Genomic DNA, 20,307 nt, shown 5'->3' on the forward strand with positions numbered 1-20,307 from the left:
GCTGCACAGGGCCAGGGCTTCTCTGGCAGCAGGGATTTCAATGAGGTGTCCTTCGCTAGGCACTGTGCCTCTGCCATCCAGCAAATCAATCCTAGAGTCAGTTACTGCTGTTACCTTCCCTGCTTAATGCTCCTGACATATTTCCTTGGCAGAAATTCTGGATGGAGCTGGGACAGCGATAATACATCACAGAGCCACAACAAGCTCCTGCTGCTTGTGGATACACAGAAGTACAGTTCAAGACTTAAGTGCTTTATATCTCCTTGGCAGCATTTCATTATTCCTTGGGTCTACTAACCCCTGCTCGTTTTCCCCAGGACCCCAGAAAATCCTGTTTATGGTACACAAGGCAAGGCCAAAGAGACTGCAAGCATCAAACCTGGCAAGATCCCAGCAGACCCTTTAGAAAGAGTGGTGCTTTCCTTTGCCAAGGGCAGTGGCAGGTCAGTACAACTTGGGTGAAACAAAGCACTGCAACAGATCTTTGCCAGGAATGGATCCAGGCTGGTGCTCTGTGAACAGCTGCCTCCCATAGGGCACACGCAGCTCTGTGAGCCAGGGGGAAGGAAAGAATTACCCCATGCCTTGTTTCCCAATGTGAGCATTGAGACCAAGAGGGAAGGAAGATGACCTGACTCCGTGCAATTGTTTACTACAAAAGACTACAAGGAGATTGAGATCTCAGGCTCTCCTTCTGCCTGACAAGGGCACTAATGGCATGAAGGGCTAGACAAGAGCCACATATGGTGGTTAAGAGGAAGAGAGCAGTCGAAAGGCAGTATTAAGTCAAAATACTTCTGGGAACACAGCAGGAACGGCTGTCAAAAGATCAACATTTTAATCAACAAACTTTGTAGACAAGAGGCTTCCTACTAAAGAAATACACGGATTCCTGCTTTCACCAGCAGCTTCTACCTCCTGCATTTTTAAGGCTCAGCATGGTCTCTCCAAGCTTTCCTCAACAAGTATTTCCAGGGAGGGTGGCCTTCCAGCATCTGTCACAGAAGCAACATTCAACTCAGTCCCTGATGAACTGATGTTAAAAGCTGTGTCCCTTCCGCTGCCCCTCACAGTCTCCTGGCTTTCCGAGGGCGGCAGCCGTTGTGGGGGACCGGGGTGTTGTCGGTGATGGAGATGACCTCCAAACCTCCCATTGTCAGCCCCTTGATGGCAGCCTGCAAGCAGACAGCAGATGACAGTTATCAACACACACAGCAGCAGAGAAGGGAAAAAGCTCAGGGCAAAACAGTTTTGTTCCCCACCTGAAAATCAACTTGTTCCAATGCTTCTCACTTTGTAATTCTTAAAAATAAGTAACTCATATCAGAAAACCCAGTTTAAACTTAACTGCTCTAGTCCTTTCTTGAGCATTCCCATTGATTTTCCTATTTTAGCCAAAAGAAGTCCGAAATACAGCTTTTATTTTACCTCCAAAATTCTAATGACTCGAAAAATTCATTAGTGGGTACTTGGGTGAGGAATCCTTTATATCAGCTTCAGAAAAACAAAGTTAATTGAGAATAGCCTGAGTTCAGAAAACATCCATGATAGATGAGAAAATAAAGTATGGAAAAGAAACTCCAACACCTACTTTGCGTCCCGGTCCCAGTCCTTTGACTATGACTCGCACATGCAATACACCCTTCCCACGTGCTTTCTGTGAAAAGAACAACTGGTTAGTGCTCTCTTTGACATAAACTCTGGCTCCCCTGGTGTCTTTCATTTTCATAATAGGATTTAAATAAAAATAAAGATTAGGTAGTAGGATACAGAAGACAGATATGGGGATCATTGCACTAAGAGCAAAGGAGGCTGGGGTATGGCCATGGCAGTTCAAGAGAACTTCTGTGCTAGACTGTCAGCTCTGCACACAGAGAAAGCTCTCAAATCAAACTACCTAAAGCCAGGGCAGAAAAGGACATATCCATGGATACGTGACTGAAGTGGCAAGGGACTAACAAGGACTAACTCTAAGCTGTTTTCCCTTCTCTAATATGGCGACTTCTCCCCTGTGGGCAGCAGATTCTTTCTGGAGGGTAAATGAGAAGAGCAGGCAAGCTTTAGATTTGCTGTGCAGGAGTCCACACCTCCGGTGCAAAAATTCTAGGGGCTCGCAAATTGGAAATGAAGAACTGCTGTACAGCACAGCCCTGCTGCCACCACGTGGAGGGAGCTCCTCTGGCTCTCTTTCTCATTGTGCTCTGGTGCAATTAATGTACTAGCTACTTCAACAGTGACAGAATAAATCTGTCCAAGCACAGCTATGCAGCTATTATGAGGCTCCAACAAGCACAGGTTAATAGTGAAGAAGTTCTTATACCCCTCTGAGTCAACCACAATAAGCTGTTGGCCAGCAGTGGTACCAAACTCCTCTGGCATGAAAGGCTGGAGTGAGTTCCACCTAATTTGGGATAAAGATTTTCAGTTTAACCTTGCTTCATTCTGCTGTAATGAGGACCATGACACAGTCAGCCTCATCTCCACCTGGATACCCAGATGGATTTTTTCAGAAAGACTTACAATAAACCATATGCAGCTAGATATTACAGGTGCAAGAACGTAACTTTCTCTGACTGCAACTGCTGGCTGGAGCTCAGTTCTGTGGCAGAGAGCAGATATAAAACATCCAGAAAATAACTACAGCTACATCTCAGTCCCCTACAATGCCAAACTTGAACTGCTGCTGATTCAGGAGCTACATTCCCCAAATGACTGAGAAATGTTCACTTAGGAAAACAGGAGGCTGTGCAGACCGGCGCTAGGAAAGGACAGGCTCCAAGTTACAATCACACATTTCCAATCGCAGCCTGCACAGCTCAGCTCACTGACAGACCATTTCTAACAGCTCTTTCAAACACACTTTGTGTGCAAATGAAACCTGGGACGCTGTTCCAGCACCACAGAAGAGCTCTGGAGCACTGCCTGCGAGCCGGGCCTGTGCCCAGGCACGGGGACAGGCAGCCAGTGGTCCCCTCTGGGGGTGACAATCTGGGTGGGGACTCACCACTGCCGCTGCCATGGCCGCGGTCTGCGCTGCGATGGCAGTGCCCTTCTTGGCGTTCTGGAAGCCCTCTGTGCCGCAGGACGTGCGGGACAACGGCTGGTTGTCAAAGCCGACCACCTGGATGTGGGTGCTGCGGAAGGACAGGGGCAAAGGGAAGAAGCAAGCTGGAACAAAGCTTGATTCTCCAGTTTCTCACCTTACTGGCATAGCTGACTGAAGGACTTCTGTCTCCCTTTCAAAGTATCCCACTTAAACCCACTGCAGAGACCACTCAGCAGGGACCTTCTGGTCATCTTAGAGACCCGGGCAGAATCTTTCTGGAGAAAGTGTGCTTTATCTAAGTACACCTCAGACCCCACTCAGCCCTTTCACACCCATTTCTCACTGCATTTTGTCTCTTCTATTTAAAAAAAAAAAAGGCACAAAACACTTAAAAGAGCCTTAAGCAGCAATATATCACAGGAGGAATCACTGATGAAACACCAACTGTCTCTCATGGAGAATATAATAATTTTCTCAAAATCTGTACAGAAATAATACTAGAGCAGTGGGCTGAAAGTAACCTGCTGTTAAAACTACCAGCATCTGATTATTCAAATCAAAATGTAATCAAAATGTATAAAAACAATCTCATTGCTTTTAAGACACTCCAAGGACAATTATGCACCCTGAACACTGAGGTTTAAATCACCTTCCCAGCAATGAACACTCCCCTGACTGTTTTTCTGTGAGTCTTTAGATCAAAATGATGACAGGCCAAACCCCAGGTTCTAAGCTTTTATTTCACACGAGAGCAGGAATGGAGCAGCTCATTTGCTTACTTGTTGTACGTCGCTTTGATGTGAGCTATCGGGACCTCTTCATAAACCTTGCCATCCCATCTCATGGAGTTCCTCTGCAGGATTAAAGAGCTGAGGAGCAAAACAAGAGTTACCGGGCCTCGCTCTTTAAATACTACAAAGTTTCATTTCATATCGGGAAATAAAGAAAGAAGGGATCAAGCCTCGGAAAAACACAAGCTGCGTTTCTGATTGAGTCAAGTGGCTCCCTCCCCTTCCTCGGCTGAAAACCCACCGAAAGCGATAAAACCTCGCAGCAAGCGGCAGATGGCAGCGCCCTCCCGGCGCGGCCTGGCCTCGGCTCTCACCTCTGCTCGGTCGCGCTCTGCTTCTCCGTCTCCTTGGCAGCCGCCCCCGTCACGTCCTGCAGCCTCGGGGGGCCGGTGCGGAGCCCGCGGCACAGGGCGGCGGCGCGGCCCCTGAGGGAGACAACCGCCGGTGAGCGCCGGGGGCCTGGGGGAATTGCGTCTAGCCATAGAGGGAAGCCCCCAGCGGCCACCCCGCAGCGAAGGGGACCCTCCCCGCTATCCCCTCGCTGTCCCCCGCTCCCCTCAGCCCGTCCCGCCCGCCCCGCTCACCCCCAGCCCAGCAAGCGTTGCCCGGCGACCGCCATGGCGGCGCTGATGGCGGCGGCCCCGACCCGCGCCGGAGCGCGGCCGCGCGGAGCACGCCGGGAGCGAGGAGGGGACATGGCGGGGCATTGTGGGGCGCGGGTGATGGCGGCGCCGCTGCGGCCGCGGGCCGGCGGCGCTCGGTGGGTTTGCAGCGCTGCCGCGCGGAGCCCCTGGAGGCTCTTCGGGGCGATGTGCTTGTTGAGGCTTCCCCGAATCACGCAGCCTCTGGAAAAGATGGAGGAAGAGATGGCGGCGCTCATGGAGCAGGTAGAGGGGAGCGTGTGTGTGTGTGTGTGTGTGTGTGTGTGTGTGTCGGCTTAGGGGTGTTGGCGAAATGGCGCCCTCAGGCATGAGGGGAGAGGAACGTCAGGGGCTGGTGGCCTTGCGCCCGCCGTCTGTGATGTTGCTCCCCGAGTGCTCTGCGATTTGCACCACATCTCGTGGGTGTTATTGGTGTTCCCATGGTCTTTCTCCATGGTGTTGGTGTCCCTGTCACATGCTCGTGCAAGCAGGGAAGCTCTGCTCAACCTCAGGAATTTCCTGTTGCCTTACGTTTGCTGAGTTGGAAATGATTTAATTCTACTTGCTAATACCTATAGTGCTTGTGGCTTAAGAATTCTTTATGTTGCTCTTCTAGATAGAGCTGGAGAAGAGCCACTATTCAGATCATGAAATCCGTAAGCTGGAGGAGGAGGAGCAGCTCAAGAGGAAGAAGGAAGGTTTGTATGATGAGGATGAAGCACGTGGCAAGATGGTCATCATGGCTCAAGACCTGGAGGAGAAGTGGGAACAGAAGTTTCTGCAGTTCAAAGCTGCCCCACGGATAACAGGTACAGCCTGGAGTTTGTGGTGGGTGAGAGCACCTGGATTGTTTGCCAGAATGCAATTCAGTAGATGGAAGGCATTTTTGGGTCCCTTTTCTGTTTGTTTTAAAGAGAGTCTTGACTCTGTGGCAACGTATGTACAATTAATTATCTGGCAGGGCACAGTTCCCATGCTGCAAAATGTGCGTTCACTAGGGGAAAATGGTGAAAATAGATGTAGTTTCCAGACAAGAGAAATGTTTGGTCATTTTACTTCCCAAGCTCTGTTTAGTGCTCTTGTTGATTTTTGTGAATGTGGAGATCCAGGTTGCTTTTTATAGAGTCCTTCTGGAAAGGAAAACAACAGCTGAATCCTGTAGTGACTTCCAGAGTGATTGAGAGTGTTCCTGTCAAGATTTTTGTCTTATTCCATGTATCCACATTTGTGTATTGTTGCTGGGTGTGAGGCACAGAGGCTTGATAACCGAGGGGATCAGAGCATGCTGCCAGGAGACTTTGTTTCCAGCACATGTTGGTTTTTGGCAGATGCTGATAAAAGCAACGATCGAACGTCGTTGAACAGGAAGCTGGACAGCAACCTGATGCTTCTGGTGAAACAGAAAATTGGTAACCAGGAGCTGTGGCTCCTGCCTCAAGTGGAGTGGCAGCCTGGAGAGATGCTACGGAGCACAGCTGAGCGAGCCATGGCTACGTTTCTGGGTGTGTAGCTTTCCCTCCCTCTTGTTTGTCCCAGTGGTTTTCTTCCAGTGCCCTGTCTGAGGGATATTTGCCATCTGCTGGGGAAAGGCATGTTATGGCAGAGGGCTGGCACACTGAGCTGGGATCTCTGGCTGCCAGCAGCAGCAGTGCCATGTCTGCCCATCATGGACTGATTTTGTGGTATCACCAGACATGCCTGAATGTTTGGGATTTCTTTGGGCTTCTCTTTCCCTCTTGTTGCCCTGAAGCAGTTTTTTTGCCAGGTGGGTGGTGATGGCAAACACGTGTCCTTGCTTTTCACTCAAGATTAGCAAAGCTAGATATCCCCTCCTTCCCTTCCTCCCTCTCCCACACTGAGAGGACTCTCTGGTCTCCAAATGAGCTGTTTTTCATGAGAAGTAAAAAAAAAAAAAATTCACAGTTGTCAGTCTTTCTGCCAAAGAGGGAACAGTTAGTCTGAATCACATACAAAGAATGGCTTATGCTGTGTTTTTGTTATGCAGGGAGCAGTTATTGTTGCTCTGTGTTCTTATGTTTTACTGTCTTTCTCTTGTATTGCTGGCTTCTTGCAGGAGATCACGTTCAAGCCAAAGTCCTGGGGAATGCACCATATGGGATTTACAAGTATAAATTCCCCAGGGCCATCCGAACTGAGAATAACGTGGGAGCCAAAGTCTTTTTCTTCAAGGCCTTTCTCCAAAGCAGTGATTTGTCCCAGGCAAAGCTGAAGGCAGATTACCTGTGGGTCACAAAGAATGAGATGGGAGATTACCTGAAGTCAGAATACCTGAAAAAAGTCAATCGATTCCTCCTGGACTTGTAAGCAATGGCCTATGCTCCAGCAGATGGGGAAGATGTGGGACGTGGCTCCAGGGAGGAGCACAGCTGCTGCTTTGCATGGTCTGTGTGTATGAGATGTTCACTTGGGCTCTGGAGGATAATTTACCTTTGCCTTATTTCCCAGTTCTCTTCACTGGCCCTGTACTGAATAAATATTAAAATCTATACTCGGAAGTGGAGCTTTCCTGAGGGAGTTCTTTGCTCTTGTCAAATTCTCCTCCTCCACCTCTTCTGGAAAGGCATGTTGTGATCCTTACCTCTCCTGAGAGCGTGGTTCCCTGGGGCTGTGGTACCCAGAAGGTTTGCATTCCTCTCCAGACTCCTGTCAACCTCAAAGGGTTCAATCTCAAAGGGTTTCTCCTTGCTGTAACTAATGCTTATTGCTGGTGCCTGCTCTCTGATAAGAGCAGCACTGTAAGGTTATATGTGTGTCCAGGTGGGAACAGACCCTCCTGAACACCAGCCAGGACAAGGTGGGTTTCTGGAGAGATGTAAGCAAGGATATTCACAGCTTATTTTAGCGTTCAGCTGCCTCTGGCCTGGAGTCTGTGATGCACAGTGGCCGTGGAGGGCATGGATCCCTGAGGAATAGGCAGCTGCCTTCCCACTCACACTGCCTCCCTGTGAGCCCCAGCTTACAGCAGTAGACACTGAAGGAGGGTAGCAGCAATCGCAGCTGCTCTCTGTCTGGGCTGGGAGGCTCATTTTTCCTGGGAGGAGAAGGTGCCTTAGCACTGCTGCCTCGTGGGAGCAGCCTCAAAGGTGTCTCTAGGGAGTTCTTGGCTCCCATTCCCCCTGCATCAGGTCAGCACTGCTAACCAGCACAGCTGGGTCTGCCTCAGGTAGCCTGACCCTATTACCCCAATTTCTTTATTAGAAGATCTATCCTGGGCTTATGTGGTGCTGTCTTGGCCCTCTGGGGCTGGTTCTGTTGTTGGAGGTTTTTTTGTGGTTGTAAATGTTGCTGTTCAGTAGTCAAGAGTGCTGCTGGACCTCTCAGGGAATGAGCTTCCTCCAGCAGCAGGGAGAGAGGGAGGAAATAACTGTCGTTAATCATCCGGAGAGAGTTCAGCCTCCAGAGGTGGAACTGGAGATTGCTGTATGTATTTTATCAATCCTTTGGGAGCTGTTCTGCTCCAGGCCTCAAATTAAAGTTATCCTTAATCACTCTGCAAGCCATTGAGGTGGAGGGTAGCACAGCTACCTTCTATTTTCTAATGCTGGACAGTTTGGGAGCTGCAGGTTTGCCATAAATTACCAACAAAACTTGGTTCCTGGAAGCATCCTCACAGGCCTGGGGAGGAGGCTGAGTCTGCAGCAGAGAGCAGTGGCAAAGAGGAAATAAATGTGGAGCAGAACATATGCCTGAAAGACTGCAGATTTTTGGTTGCTCTCTGAGGTCGGAACTGCTGAAGGGAGGCCTATTGCCTTCTCCAGGACTGGAAGCTCCTGCAGCAGGGGGAGGTGAGTCCTTCTTGGGCTGTGCCCCTCCTGTGGGTGGGCATGGGTGCAGTCAGTACAGGTTTTCTCTGCCACTCTTGTTTCAGGCTGTCACTGGCTCCAGAAGATGAGCAGAGCCCTTGTGGCCACAGGCTTAAAGCATGCCCTTGGCTAAAGAGTCTGCCTTGTTTCTCACACCAAGGCAGGTTTTATATTGCTGGGACAAAACTTTCAAAGCATAGAAAATGCTGTTTAATCTGTGCTTGCTCCCAAAAGACAGCAGAAATGAAAGAAAAGGCAGCACTGGAACCTTGCCGATCTTCAGACCCAGGCAGTTCCTATTTCTGAATTACCCAAGCTGCAATCTTAGGGTATTGTCTGTACTGAGAGATGTGTAGCTCCTTCAGCAGTGGAAAGGTCAGAATCAACAGCATCTTTCATTTTTTAATATTTTTTTCCTAGTCCTCAGACCTTCTTATAGGTAGCATGTGTGTGAGAGGCTTGGGCATTTCTGAAAACGTTGTTTTCTCATCACCTGAAACAAAAATTCCTGCTTGCAGCCTGCATGGGAGCAGCATCTTTTATTCATCTATTTATTTTAAAGATTTTTTTTTTTCCTGTAGTTGATTTTATTTAAAGCCACTCAGCCAGTTGCTGCAAGCAATCACAGATCCTGCAACTCAGGGCCTTTCATGGTCTTTTTCCTTCCCCAGCCTCGGGGAGAGGGAAGGCAGGAGGATCCCAGAGGATGGTTTGAGTCGTCTTATTGCCTTTACTCCCAAACTCCTGCAGTAGGTCACTGAAGCTGTTCTTTTCCTTTGGGAACTTGGTGGCTGCGGGCTGTCTTTCCACTCAGCATGAACCTATTCCCATACTCAGAGCTGCAGAAGTCTGAGCAGGCTGGTGGGATACATTTTGCTGGTAACTGCTGAAAGGGCAGCACAGAGCCTGAGAGCCTTTTCTGAGAGAGCAGAAGAAACCTGTGGAGTGGTGGCTGTGTGAGAGCTGCTGCAGCCAGGTGTGCTTCCTGCAGTCCAGCACAAAGAGCAGGGGAAGCATTTTACTTCTATTGCACATGAAACAAAAAACTCCCCTTAAAAACATGACGGAGAACCACCAGAGTGTTTGTCTGGCTGTTGAGGGAGGCTGGAGCTTGTTTGCACCCAAACCCTGGAGGTTTTTCTCACCTTGACAAAGGCCTCCTCATATGAGATCTCTGCCAGAACCTGAGGCCACGGCAAGTGCCTGGGAAAGAAACTAAGTTTGTTGTGGCTCTTCAGTGCATGGCTCTGTGAGATCAGCTGAAGAGCTCTCCTGTGAAGTGTGCACTGGAGAGATGAGTTTTGGAACGGACCCGTAACTCCTCACTTTGAGAGCAGCAATTTGAAGCTTATCTAAGCAGTGTAAGGTAAGATCTGTGCTGCTGTTACCTGCTCCTGACTGCTCAGGCTGCAGGGGCTTTCTGCTCCTCAAAGCCATTTTTGGCATAGGATGCTTCCATTCTTGAGAGTTGTACACAAAAAGCCTCATCCTTTTTCTCACCAAGGGGGAAGGAAGCATCTCAAGATGTCCTGACCCTGGTGTGATGCAGTCCAGCAGCTGTTGCTAAAAGTCTCCAGTAGCAGACACAAATGGAAGGAGCAGTTGCATTCTAAAGCAGTGTCATCTAAGGCATTGTTTAGCCATCATGTTAGACGAGAGGTTTTCTTTGTGGCAAGCTGATATTAGCACTCCCCTCCAGCGGAGGAGAAAGAGCAAATTGTAATAAAAACACTTGTCAACTTCACAGATGCAGTTTTCCTTTACTTTTACGAAATTGTTCCCTAGCTGATATCCCTCCTTGTCTGCGCAAGTTTTGGGGGTTGATGCTCTTGAAACAGAGCCCTCCTTATATGTTTTGTGATAGTGTGAGCTGTTCAGAACCTCACACTTTCTCACATAATGGGAAGCTGCTGTCTATTGCATCTCCTGGCTGGCCCCAAGCAATGAAAGGCTTCAAAACTGGGAAGATAAATACGTGCAGAGCTAGGAGAGACCTTTGGAGCCACAGGCTACACCTCTTCCTGCCGTCTGAAAACCTGTGAGGAGGAGAGATGCTATTCTCCCAAATACAACCGTGAGCAGGGAGAGCTGCTGGGGTGCAGATAGCATCCCGAGGCATCCCTGACTGCCAGGGCAGGTGGTGAGCTGGCTCAGGGAGGATGGGAATTGTGCTGTCCCAGCTGGTGCAGCCTTTGGGCTCACTACCTGTCTGGAGCATGAAGCATTTCCAGCAGCATCAGTTCCTTTGCCTTTATGTTCAAGCTCCCATTTTTGTGTTGGGAGGGATCTGTCTCGTAGGAAGGAATTTTTCTGCAGGTGCTGCCCTTTCCTGCTGTGCTCTGCTGCTTGCAGGGGATGCAGCATGGGCTGCTCTGCTCATGGCAGCCCAGAGACCCAGCAGGGAGTTGTGTGGGAAATCTGCTTGCGATCACCAGTGACACGAGTGGATTAGATCCCACATTTTTCCTCCCTTTTCTTGTGAAACCCCTGTGGGTTGGTATAACCAGCGAGTTGGAAAGACACAGTGGGGCAGTCAGGAGGTAAGGCTTGAGTGAATCTCTGCAAAAGTAAGAATGGATATAAAAGGAAGGGGTGCTGCTGGGAAACTTGTACTCAGGGTCAAATTTCCCCAGAGGCTTTGTTGATACTACTCAATCCTTGACACCAATCCCTCAAAAAGGAAAGCCAGGAATTTTTGAGGTGACTGTGAAATGCTGACAGCAGGAACCCCCTTCAGGTAGTTCCAGCTACGGCTTTGCTGTCAAGACTACTTTCCCCTAACAGATCTTGTGGGGTATAAAATCCGTTGTCAGGACTTCATAGGCAAGGCTTGAAGACTCAGGGGCATTTCTCAATTGAATTATGACGGGTCTTTCAACAATATTAAAATGAAGCTTCAAAACCGAGGCACAACAACGAAGCCTTTATGCAGGGAATGCAAGGCTTTAGGACTCACAATCACAGCCCACTCCAGGAGCAGGACTCTGTGCTGCCAGCAACTGGCTCTTTACCTGGCTGCTGGACATCCAATTTCATAATTAACTGATGCAAAAGTTGAGGAAAAGATTTTTCAGTTAACAGTTCAAACTTTAAGCTAAATTCTGTTGTGGCTTAAGGTGAGAGCTGATGTTGAAGGCAGATCATCTTCTGAGGGGCTGCTCTTCCTCTCAGGCATCTGGGCAGAGGGAGACGGGACATCATGACATGAGGCACGGGCCAGCACTGCTACTGCCTGCCTGCTTTCTGCTCTCTCTCATCTATCAAAGTAATTATACCCATTACATTTCTCCTTTCAGGTTTTACCCCCCCAAATGTTATTCCTCAGCATTAAACCTGTGGGGCGAGTGAATTATTGGGGGAAAAAAACCTAGATATAATCCAGGTTTAATGGGCACATAGAAAAAACACTCTGGGTTTGGAGGGTGGCTCAGCCAGCATCCTGCTTCTGCAGGCAAATAGAAATTTATCTTGATGTGTGTATATATCTAGTTTCGTGATCTGTGAGCTCTTAATAATTGGTTTGGTGACCTGCTGGCAGTGTTCTCTCTCTGTAGAGCTTTCCCCAGCCCCCAGTTAATATAATGGGTCACAAATCCCATTTGCTTTTGAATTCTGAGTAATCCTTTCGTTAATGTCGCCTCTTGCTTTTCTGGACGCGTTGGAGGAAACCGGAGCCATGTGCTAATCAGTAAATCTGGTTCTGCGTGTTCGGAGGCCGCTGCCCTGCCCCTCCTGCCCTTTCCAAATGCCCGGTGCAGCCCATTTGTGTCAGACCCAAAGCGCCCCTCTGCAGAGCAGCAGTTGCTTCCCAAGCTGTGCTACTAGCAAGTGCCACAGGCTGCAAATGTTGGACGAGCTTGAGGAAAGTGGGATCTGCTGGGGAGCGGGCAGCCAAGCCATAAGGGGTTTGAAGAGGAGGGAGATCGGGCGTTCAGGGTGTCTGATCCCACCAGTGTGCTGTGTGGAGGAGCAGTGAGTCCCCCCTTTCAGGGGGTGGCACCCATGGGGACCCACTTTTCAGCCTCTGCTCCCCCAGCACTCAGAGCTCACCATCCAGTCTCGTCCCTCCTTAGGGAGTGTGGTGCAGCAGACTGTGCCTTCCGCCGGAACGCTGGAGGCTCCTGGGTGAGCAGGGGCAGGAGGCAGTGAGCAGGATGGGCATTACCTTTCCTAGATCTTTCTGGGTTTCACACCCCTTAATTTTCTCTGCCTGCAAATAGGATTATGGTGAGCTGTACCTGTCTTGCTTGTTCTCTCCTGCCTTTGTGGGTAGGTAGTTATCTGAGCCCTTTCAGAGAACAAGAAGCTGCCAGACTCCCCCTAAGGTGATACCAGGTACATCCCTGCTGAAGGAAGGAAGGAAGGGAGAGCGGCAGCTCCAGAAATTGCCTGAAGACAAAGTTAAAATCACCAGCTATAAGGGGTTGGTAGGGACTGTGCTCCTGATGCAGTTGTTGCCCATGGATTGAACTGGATGGGAAACTTCAGAGGTGTGTCCAAGCACCAGAATATTCCAAGTGACAAAGCTGGTGTTTCTTGAATACTTTTGTTTGTTTCCGGATTTTCTCTGAGTTTTCAGTCTCCTGCACAGCTGATAAGCCTCACCCTTCACCCCTTTCCCTCATGCTTCCATTTGCTTCCCTATTTTTAGCCTGTCTGTGGCACTCTTCACACAATGCCTGTGTGCACTGCTTTGATCTGAGCTGCTGACGACGATGACATGACCTCGAAGGCAGCAGCTTGCAGCAAGTCAAGCTGTGTTGTATTTAGTTAGCTCCTTGTAGCTGGGCATCGTGTCACAACCCAGGCAGGAGCACAGCATCACCTCTCCTCATTCCCATGCTGTTTTCCCTGATAGATCCCACCAGGATTTGGGCTATTTGACTCCAAACCCATTCCCTGGCTCTGGCCCAGAGAGAGGAGCATGGTGGGGAATTATCAGTGCTGGGAGATTGATGCTCATATGTCGCTGGCTCTAGTCTGTGATCCAAATTCCCCTGAGGATGGAGGTAGATGCTGCTTGCTGCCTGTGAAATAGTTCAGTGCTAGGCACTAGATGGCAGGCAGTGACTGGTAAATCCTTTCAGTGGAGTTTTTTTTTCCCTTTCCCCTTAAAATAACCTCCTGCTCTCGCTTTCGCATGCTGCAGCGTGGGAACCTGGAGCATGGAATAAGGATCAACAATTTTTAACTGCAGTGTTCAAGCTTGTACCTCGCATGTTGAAGGATCCCAGTGATTGGCAGATGGTTGTCTTTGCTCCACTGAGGCTTGACAAGTAGCAGGAGAGTCCAAGGAGCTTCTAGTGCAGGGAAAAGATGCAGGGAGCAGGCAAGCAGCGTCTGAGGATGGAGGGTGGATGGAGGGCAGGTGCTGAGATCACTGTGCAGGGCTTAGGGAGAGAGAGGGGTGCATCCATATGGAATGGGGATAGAGGCAAAAAATGGTTGTGTGTGTTTGATGCAAACAAGAGGTCAAGAAATCCCTAAGGATGAATTTCCTATAAGCCTGGTTGTGCAGCAGTTGCTTTGGAGAGGTCAGTGTCGAGGTTTCAGACATATGCTGTCCCTCGCCCTGTGAGGGGGAGGGTGGTTACCAGATTCTGGCTGTGGGTTTTAGTCACTAGGGAGGGCCTGATCCTCTCTCCAGACTGGCACAGCATGCCTTTGATTTACTTGGGTTGGGCTTTGGGGTTTATCCCCAAAAGTACACATGAAAGTAGACTCACCTAGAAGAATATATGTATACCCTCCTCTACCCCAGGGATGCAGCATGTGCTCCCATGCACTGTTAGGAGGTCGGAGTGGCAAAACCCCTTCTTTATTGTCCAGGGGTCTATATTCAGCGTGTCCCTGGACCCTGGGGTGTGCTGCTCCCACCTTGATGAAGCTCAGGACAAGAGATCACCCATGGTACTGGCTGCCTGGCTGTCCTGTTCCCAGGCACCAGCACAGAGCCACAGTGCCTGTGCCACACTCTGGGTGTTGTAGGTCCTCTGTAAGCACCTTCCAACAAAAAGGGGATTATCTTTAGCTTGTTAGAGTCCTTGCAGGGAGGGAGAATAAGGCTCTTTGCTCTGAGACGTTCTCTTCCCTGGGATTACAAGATAATGCATATGAAATGACATTAGCTCAGCCAGGTTTATGGATTATTTGAAAATCAAATTCTTTTAATCTCATCCACCATCTGGCACCAGCATAACAGCCAGCAGCCAGCTCACTGCTGCTTCCACCTTGACTGTGTCGGAGTGACTGAAGTGTCACGGCCAGTAAGGGGACACCAGCATCCCTGGCTGTCACCCTGCATCCTGGCACCAGCACCCAGGCTGGCTTTGTCCTGATTTCTTCCCAAGACAGCGCAGAGATAACGTGTCTCTGAGGAACTGGAGGTACTTGGCACACACTGGGAATGGACAGGCGGACAAGGAACATTTCACTGCTTGTGCCTGTGTGACCATGAGACTGAAAGCCAGAGGAGTCCCCAGCCTTGGATAAAGGTTAAGATCAGAGCAGGGGAACTGCCATTCTCACTGATGTGATTGCAGTGATCTCCTGGCTGGGCAGGGAGGGATGAGGGTGCAGGATGCTGATGCAGTTTTTTCCAGGGAGGTTGAGTTTCCCTGTCAGTATAACTGGGAGCTGCCAGGGTGTGTCTGTGCTCAGTGGTGGGGCTGGAGGCTCCATGGGAGAGCCAGCGAGCACTTGTGCTGTTTGCCAGGGGCAGTACAAGCAGGAATGCTGCCCCTGAGGGGCAGGGCAGGGTGGGACAGCATGGAGCACTTGTGAGGCATCACCATGGACAGCACCACAGAGCCCAGCCTGGCTCCTTCTCCCTGGCTCACAGGCCAAGGAACAGACAGGAGTGGAAGGTGGTGAGGGACCCCTATGGGAAGTTGGAGCTACCAGGACTGGGGATATGTGAGTGGGTGAGGAGTGTGTGCTGGGCACTGTTGTCCCCTCTCCAACACCAAATCTGATTTTTCAGATGCCTAGCCAGCTGGGCTGCAGAGCTACGTGGTTCTTCTGTTTTTGGTTTCTGTGCTGAGCCTCAATACAACCATCTATCTTCTCCTGTCTCGCCCAGAACACTTCTGCACCTACTACTGAGGAGCGCTCTAATCTCAGTACCCATTTAACATGAATAAAAAGCCTTCTGGGACAATAGGTCACGGTTATACAATTTAGCTCAAGTAGAGAAAAGGCCTTTATGGCTGTGAATACATGAATACTTAAAATATATATATATATAACATTGGTTAACATCAGGACTTATAAGCATAACATATATATATAGCACTGGGCTAGCAGTCTGTGTCTTGACTCCCTCCACAGAAGGCTGTGGCTGTTCTGCCTGTCACCTCTGGCCCCGTGGCTCCTCATGGCTGGAGTCACAACTTGCCCTGCTGCCCGTTTTCTTGCAGGGCTTTTGGTGTGGAGAGAAGTTGTTCCAGGCAGGGAGGGAGTTCTGTGACTGCTGCTCAGTGGGGATCAGGGTGGGAAAGGTGAAAATACAGCACCTCTGTCCACAGGTAAAAATGCACAGAGACCCAGGTTGGTACTGCTGCGTCATGCACCAGTTTGCTCTCATGATTTGTGTGCCCTGAAGACAGTTGCATGCAAATAAAAAAAAAACAACAAAAAGATCACAAAGCAAGAAAAAGAAAAAATAATAGCTTTATAGAAAAGAAAGTGTAATTTCTGTAGGTAATTAATTACTAATTATACAATCTCAGTATTGTCTGTGTCATTAAAATGACTTGGTTTTTCAATACATTGTAGCTTTAATAAAATAAATCCTTAGCTTCTTCTTTTTTCTCCTCCTTTGCAATACAAAGTAATTTTTTTTATTAGTGCCAGAGAATAAATTCATTGTGTAATTAGTGACTATTATTTTGTCACTCCTGGAAGGGTTATTTCCAGGTTATTTGTATGGAGGGGCTGGAGAATGGTTGTGAAATGTTGTTTGATACCAAGACTCCCGGGAAGCAGCTGTGTGTGATTGGGGATGCTGGTGGAGGTGGGGATTTGCCAGTGCCGGGGCTCAGATTGTGAGAAGGGGATGTTAGGGCTGGATGGAGGAAGCTGGCAAGCACTGCTGGTTATCCCCTTGCTTATTTGCATGTCTGTGAATAAATATATTTCATTTTGATGCAGAAATGCCCCAGAGAAGGCATCCTCAGACCCTCCAGAAAAGAGGTGAATGGCAGTGAAGCTGTGGCTGCTTCCATGTGCTCCCCCTGGCAGAGGTGAAGGAAAAGGCCCAGGAGGCTGTGAGATGGTGGGGATGGCATGTCACCCCCGGCCCTGCCACGTGCAGGGGACACTGCAGGTTCCAGGCAGGAGGAAGGGAATTTAGCATGCAGCTAGTGATGGGGACTTAATAGATCTGCACTTATTATTTGGAAAAGAAAATCAGGATTACAGGCTTATGAAGGATTTGCAAGCATGAATGCGTATTGCTGCATGTACTGCTCCTTTTGTAAACCCATAGTGCCATTAGGCTGATATAGAGTTATACCATTACCAGCATGACATCAGTGTATCAGATAGTCTTGATTAGGAGACCCAGCAGCTGTACAAAGGAAAACAGGGCATTCCTACAAGCCTGCTGATCCTCTCCTGTTTGTACCTTGTGGTTTGCCTCAAAACCACGTTGATTTTCAGGCAGCATCAACACCACCAGTAGGACAGACACCCTGTGAGCACTGGCCCACCTGCTGGGCCTGTCAAAGTCACCACACTGAGGCTTTCAGTGCTTCAGCTGCCCTGTCCTGTGGGATTTAATGTAGCAGCAGGAAAGTGGATGGATGGAAAGCATGAGGATCCTCGAGTGTCTGCACTCAGCTGTAATGGTGGAGAGAGATCTTGGATTGCTCAGAGGAGGCTGGGTCACTCATTGATGTACGTGCAGGGGTCTTTCAGCGTGGCTGAAACTGCATTTCTGGTTTTAGCTGAAACACAAAATGATCCTCATAAAGGTGGTGTGTCTGCTGGCTGCAAGTGCTGCATGTCCTCAAGGACAGCACCTGCCAGGTCTTAGCTCTGGGAGCCCTGGAGGTGTATGAGCTACCTGAAGGTGTAAAGAATTTTATTCAAAAGTGGAAAGCTTCCAGAGCCTGCCTGTATTTCATAGCCTGCAAGTCTTGACCCCACAACTGTCAATATGTGGGTAACCTTAGCAAACCCAAGCCCTTGGCTGTAAGCTTCCCTAGAGGTGGTCTTTGTAAACAGAGTTGTGTTGAGCAGGAAACTTTGATGGAGGAGCAGGGAACTGAGTGGTTATGAGATTTCAGAGCCTCTGTGTGTGAGTACAAGTTTTGATTTTTCCTGAATATTTTTCCCTTTAGTTTAAAGCATTGTTTTTTTTCCAGGGAAACATAATAAGACCCCATGTGTTTCTAACTAAATGGCAGCCTGTGCTTAGTAAACAACCCAGGGTCCAGTTTGGATGGGATCCCTGCATTGATGTTTCTAGAAATCAAATAAAAATTGAACTAAGGCAGCTTGTTCCTGGAGCTGCCCAGAGCTGTTTGTTTATTGGGCCAAAGGGAGTGAAGAGCCCCTGGAGCATCCAGGTCTGCAGGAAGCTCTGTGGGATATCAGGATGCCCCTGTTCTGCTCTGATGTGGTCCTTTCCCTGCTGTCAGTCAGCTGTCACAGCATCCCAGGAATGATCCCAGTGCTGGGGACAGCCAGCTCCATCCAAGGGCTCCCCTTAGCACTCCTGCCTCTCCCTTTGAGGGTGATTTCAGCAAGAAAAGTTGATTTTTCCTACTTCTGTGGTCCACAAAATGCATCCACCTTGGGGCATCCCGCCTCTGCGCTGGGATGGAGAGCATCCCTTCAGAGTGAGTACCGTGCTGCTGCCAGATGTGCTGGTCCCTGGGGCAGACACTTCCATTTTGCTTCCTCTTCTTGCTGCAGGTTCCCTCCCCTCTCATTCACTGATCTCCTGCAGCACCACTTTGCTGACACTTTAGGCTTGAAGTGGGACCAGTTTCCTATTTGTCCTGTCAGGGTCCTGGTGCCTTTAGATCTCAGATCACTTTTGAGTGTGATGTTCCAAAATATTTTGAAATACTTGAAAAACAGTGTCCTTTTTTTTCCTCTCCATTGGAGTGTATGTCTGTGGGGGTTTTGTTATTTTTTCCTTGAACTTGTTTAAAGTTTCTTTTGGCCATAATTTCATCTTGTGATGTAAGTGTTCTGACAAACTTGACCCTATGCTGCAAAGCAGTTCTGCATGAATGATCCAAGTAGGTCAAGCAATCTTCCTCTCTGCTTCTTTCCCCTGAAGTAAAAAATGACCCTACAACCACAAACCCAGTGTGCAGAAAGAACCCAGTGCACACCAGAGGCCCCACAATAACAAACCACAGCCGGCTGTTGATGTGTGCTGAGACGGTTTAGAGGTCCTGATGCTCCTGCTGATGTGTCCTTTCTGAGGGCATCAGCGTCAGCAGCCCTGTTAGCTGTGAAATGAGGAGGTGACTCCTGAACTGTGCCAGTACCTCGATGGGCTGTCGGGTTTCTAACCTGCGCCAGCAAAATAAGGAGTGAAGAGCGGAAATGGAAAGACAACCAAACGAGGATCTGAGGGGCAGGGAGCAGGGGAGATGGAAAGTGCCTCTCTCTCCGAGCCTGTGTCCCCACACCGTACCAGGCACAAGCTGCAGGGAGACCCAGCTCCACAGACCGTGAGGTGTGAACTGCTGCTTGCTGCTAATAAATGCTGGAAACATTGACTCTGGACATGTCCTCCAACGGGCTCCAACTTTCTTACTGTGCCGGCAGCCTTGGAGCATTTTCCTCACCTCATTCTGCAGAGGCTTGGGAGGGGCTGATTCTTGTGGGTTGGCATCTCTGTCCTCCTAGTTTTACCATGAATATTTTGTTTGCTGGTGCAACAAACCCTCCTTAGGTGAAAAGCACAAAGGGAAGCAGATGAGAAGTGTTTAACAGTCCTGAAGCTGTGCAAGCAGCTGAGAAGGCTGGTCAAAGGGAAATTAAGATGCTGTGAACCTCGTTGCAATGATTAATGGCTCTTTTTGTATGAAGATGTTCAGAAACTGACATTTACTGAAGAAATGGGAGTGAGGTCTTTAGAATAAACTAGGAAGAGCTGTTCCTTTTTTTTTTTTTTTTTTTAAATAAAAAGAGGTGTTTCATCCAACACAAGCAATTAAGCATTCCTAGGTGTTTCTCCCTGCTTGCAGTCTGTAATGGAAGAAAAAAGATGGACAGACAAATATCTTGATTTGGATCATGGGACAACCAGGCTGGAGCATGCCCTGCAGCTCATGTGGCTTTCAGGAATGAATGGGGACGATGAACCAGCCCCTCCTCACCTCGGGGTACTGCCCTGTGTGTCCTTGACAGCTCTCTGAGCTCCCCACCGCTGCAGGGACAGGAGATACTGAGATGGCAAGAGACAATCTCAGTGAAAACCCCCACCAGCAGTCTGGCAGCAGCTCCCAGTCCAGCCCAGCCTCACCAGCAAGCAGAGCAGTCAGCAGCAGCATCCTCAGCACTCATCTCTGTACCTGCATTCTTTGAGCCGTCCCCCATCACCACCCAAAGCATGGAAAGCAGCCTGGAAAGCTGGGGGGTCATGTCTCCCTAGATGCTATCCCAAGAGCAGATCTGATATCACAAGTCAGTCATGAAACATACAGCTGGGCTGTAATGATTTCTAAAAACATTTTCTAAGGCTGGCTGTTGATGCCACGGCTCAGTCTTAAAAAGGATTTCACTGTTCCTAGAGCTGAGCACTCTGCAACTGTTTACCATGCAGAAGAGTCAAAAATGGCTCTCCTCCCTCCTGGGTCCCTGCAGTTCTCTGGCAGAATTAAAAGGCACATGTGGAGCTTCAGTGCTGGGGTGAAGTAGAGTGGGGACAGAAAAGAAGGATCCTCTGTTTCATCCCACCTGCTCCGTGATGGTGACTTGCCCCGAACAGTCTCAGGAAAATCCTGTGTAAATGGAACATAAATGTTTTATGAATTCAG

At 49.1% G+C, this 20,307-nt stretch overlaps 2 protein-coding genes across 2 annotated transcripts; one reads left to right on the forward strand and one right to left on the reverse strand.

Moving 5' to 3' along the window:
• Positions 1-816: 816 nt before the first annotated feature.
• MRPS11 (mitochondrial ribosomal protein S11) lies at positions 817-4,494 on the reverse strand. Its single transcript, XM_040077195.2, has 6 exons — positions 4,422-4,494; positions 4,152-4,262; positions 3,826-3,915; positions 3,005-3,134; positions 1,592-1,657; positions 817-1,175 (listed from the first exon to the last, which is right to left on the reverse strand). The coding sequence occupies exons 1-6, from the start codon at positions 4,454-4,456 to the stop codon at positions 1,068-1,070; spliced, it is 540 nt and encodes a 179-aa protein (XP_039933129.1). The 5' UTR covers positions 4,457-4,494; the 3' UTR covers positions 817-1,067.
• Positions 4,495-4,546: 52 nt separating this feature from the next.
• MRPL46 (mitochondrial ribosomal protein L46) lies at positions 4,547-6,997 on the forward strand. The gene is made up of 4 exons (XM_040077219.1): positions 4,547-4,724; positions 5,095-5,287; positions 5,807-5,980; positions 6,553-6,997. Exons 1-4 carry the CDS (start codon positions 4,560-4,562, stop codon positions 6,801-6,803), a joined length of 783 nt encoding a protein of 260 aa, XP_039933153.1. The 5' UTR covers positions 4,547-4,559; the 3' UTR covers positions 6,804-6,997.
• Positions 6,998-20,307: the final 13,310 nt, after the last annotated feature.

The sequence above is a fragment of the Hirundo rustica genome, chromosome 13 (assembly GCF_015227805.2).
Source record: "Hirundo rustica isolate bHirRus1 chromosome 13, bHirRus1.pri.v3, whole genome shotgun sequence".
NCBI classification, from domain to species: Eukaryota; Metazoa; Chordata; class Aves; order Passeriformes; family Hirundinidae; genus Hirundo; species Hirundo rustica.

Bases quoted from the DNA above. Each gene is read 5' to 3' on its own strand.
- MRPS11 (XM_040077195.2), bottom strand. From the start codon at position 4,456: ATGGCGGTCGCCGGGCAACGCTTGCTGGGCTGGGG. The intron at 4,263-4,421 runs GTGAGCGGGGCG...TGTCTCCCTCAG, and splicing joins CAACGCTTGCTGGGCTGGGG to GGGCCGCGCCGCCGCCCTGT. The intron at 3,916-4,151 runs GTGAGAGCCGAG...TTTGCTCCTCAG, and splicing joins CAGAGCGCGACCGAGCAGAG to CTCTTTAATCCTGCAGAGGA.
- MRPL46 (XM_040077219.1), top strand. From the start codon at position 4,560: ATGGCGGCGCCGCTGCGGCCGCGGGCCGGCGGCGCTCGGTGGGTTTGC. The intron at 5,288-5,806 runs GTACAGCCTGGA...GGTTTTTGGCAG, and splicing joins AGCTGCCCCACGGATAACAG to ATGCTGATAAAAGCAACGAT. The intron at 5,981-6,552 runs GTGTGTAGCTTT...GGCTTCTTGCAG, and splicing joins AGCCATGGCTACGTTTCTGG to GAGATCACGTTCAAGCCAAA.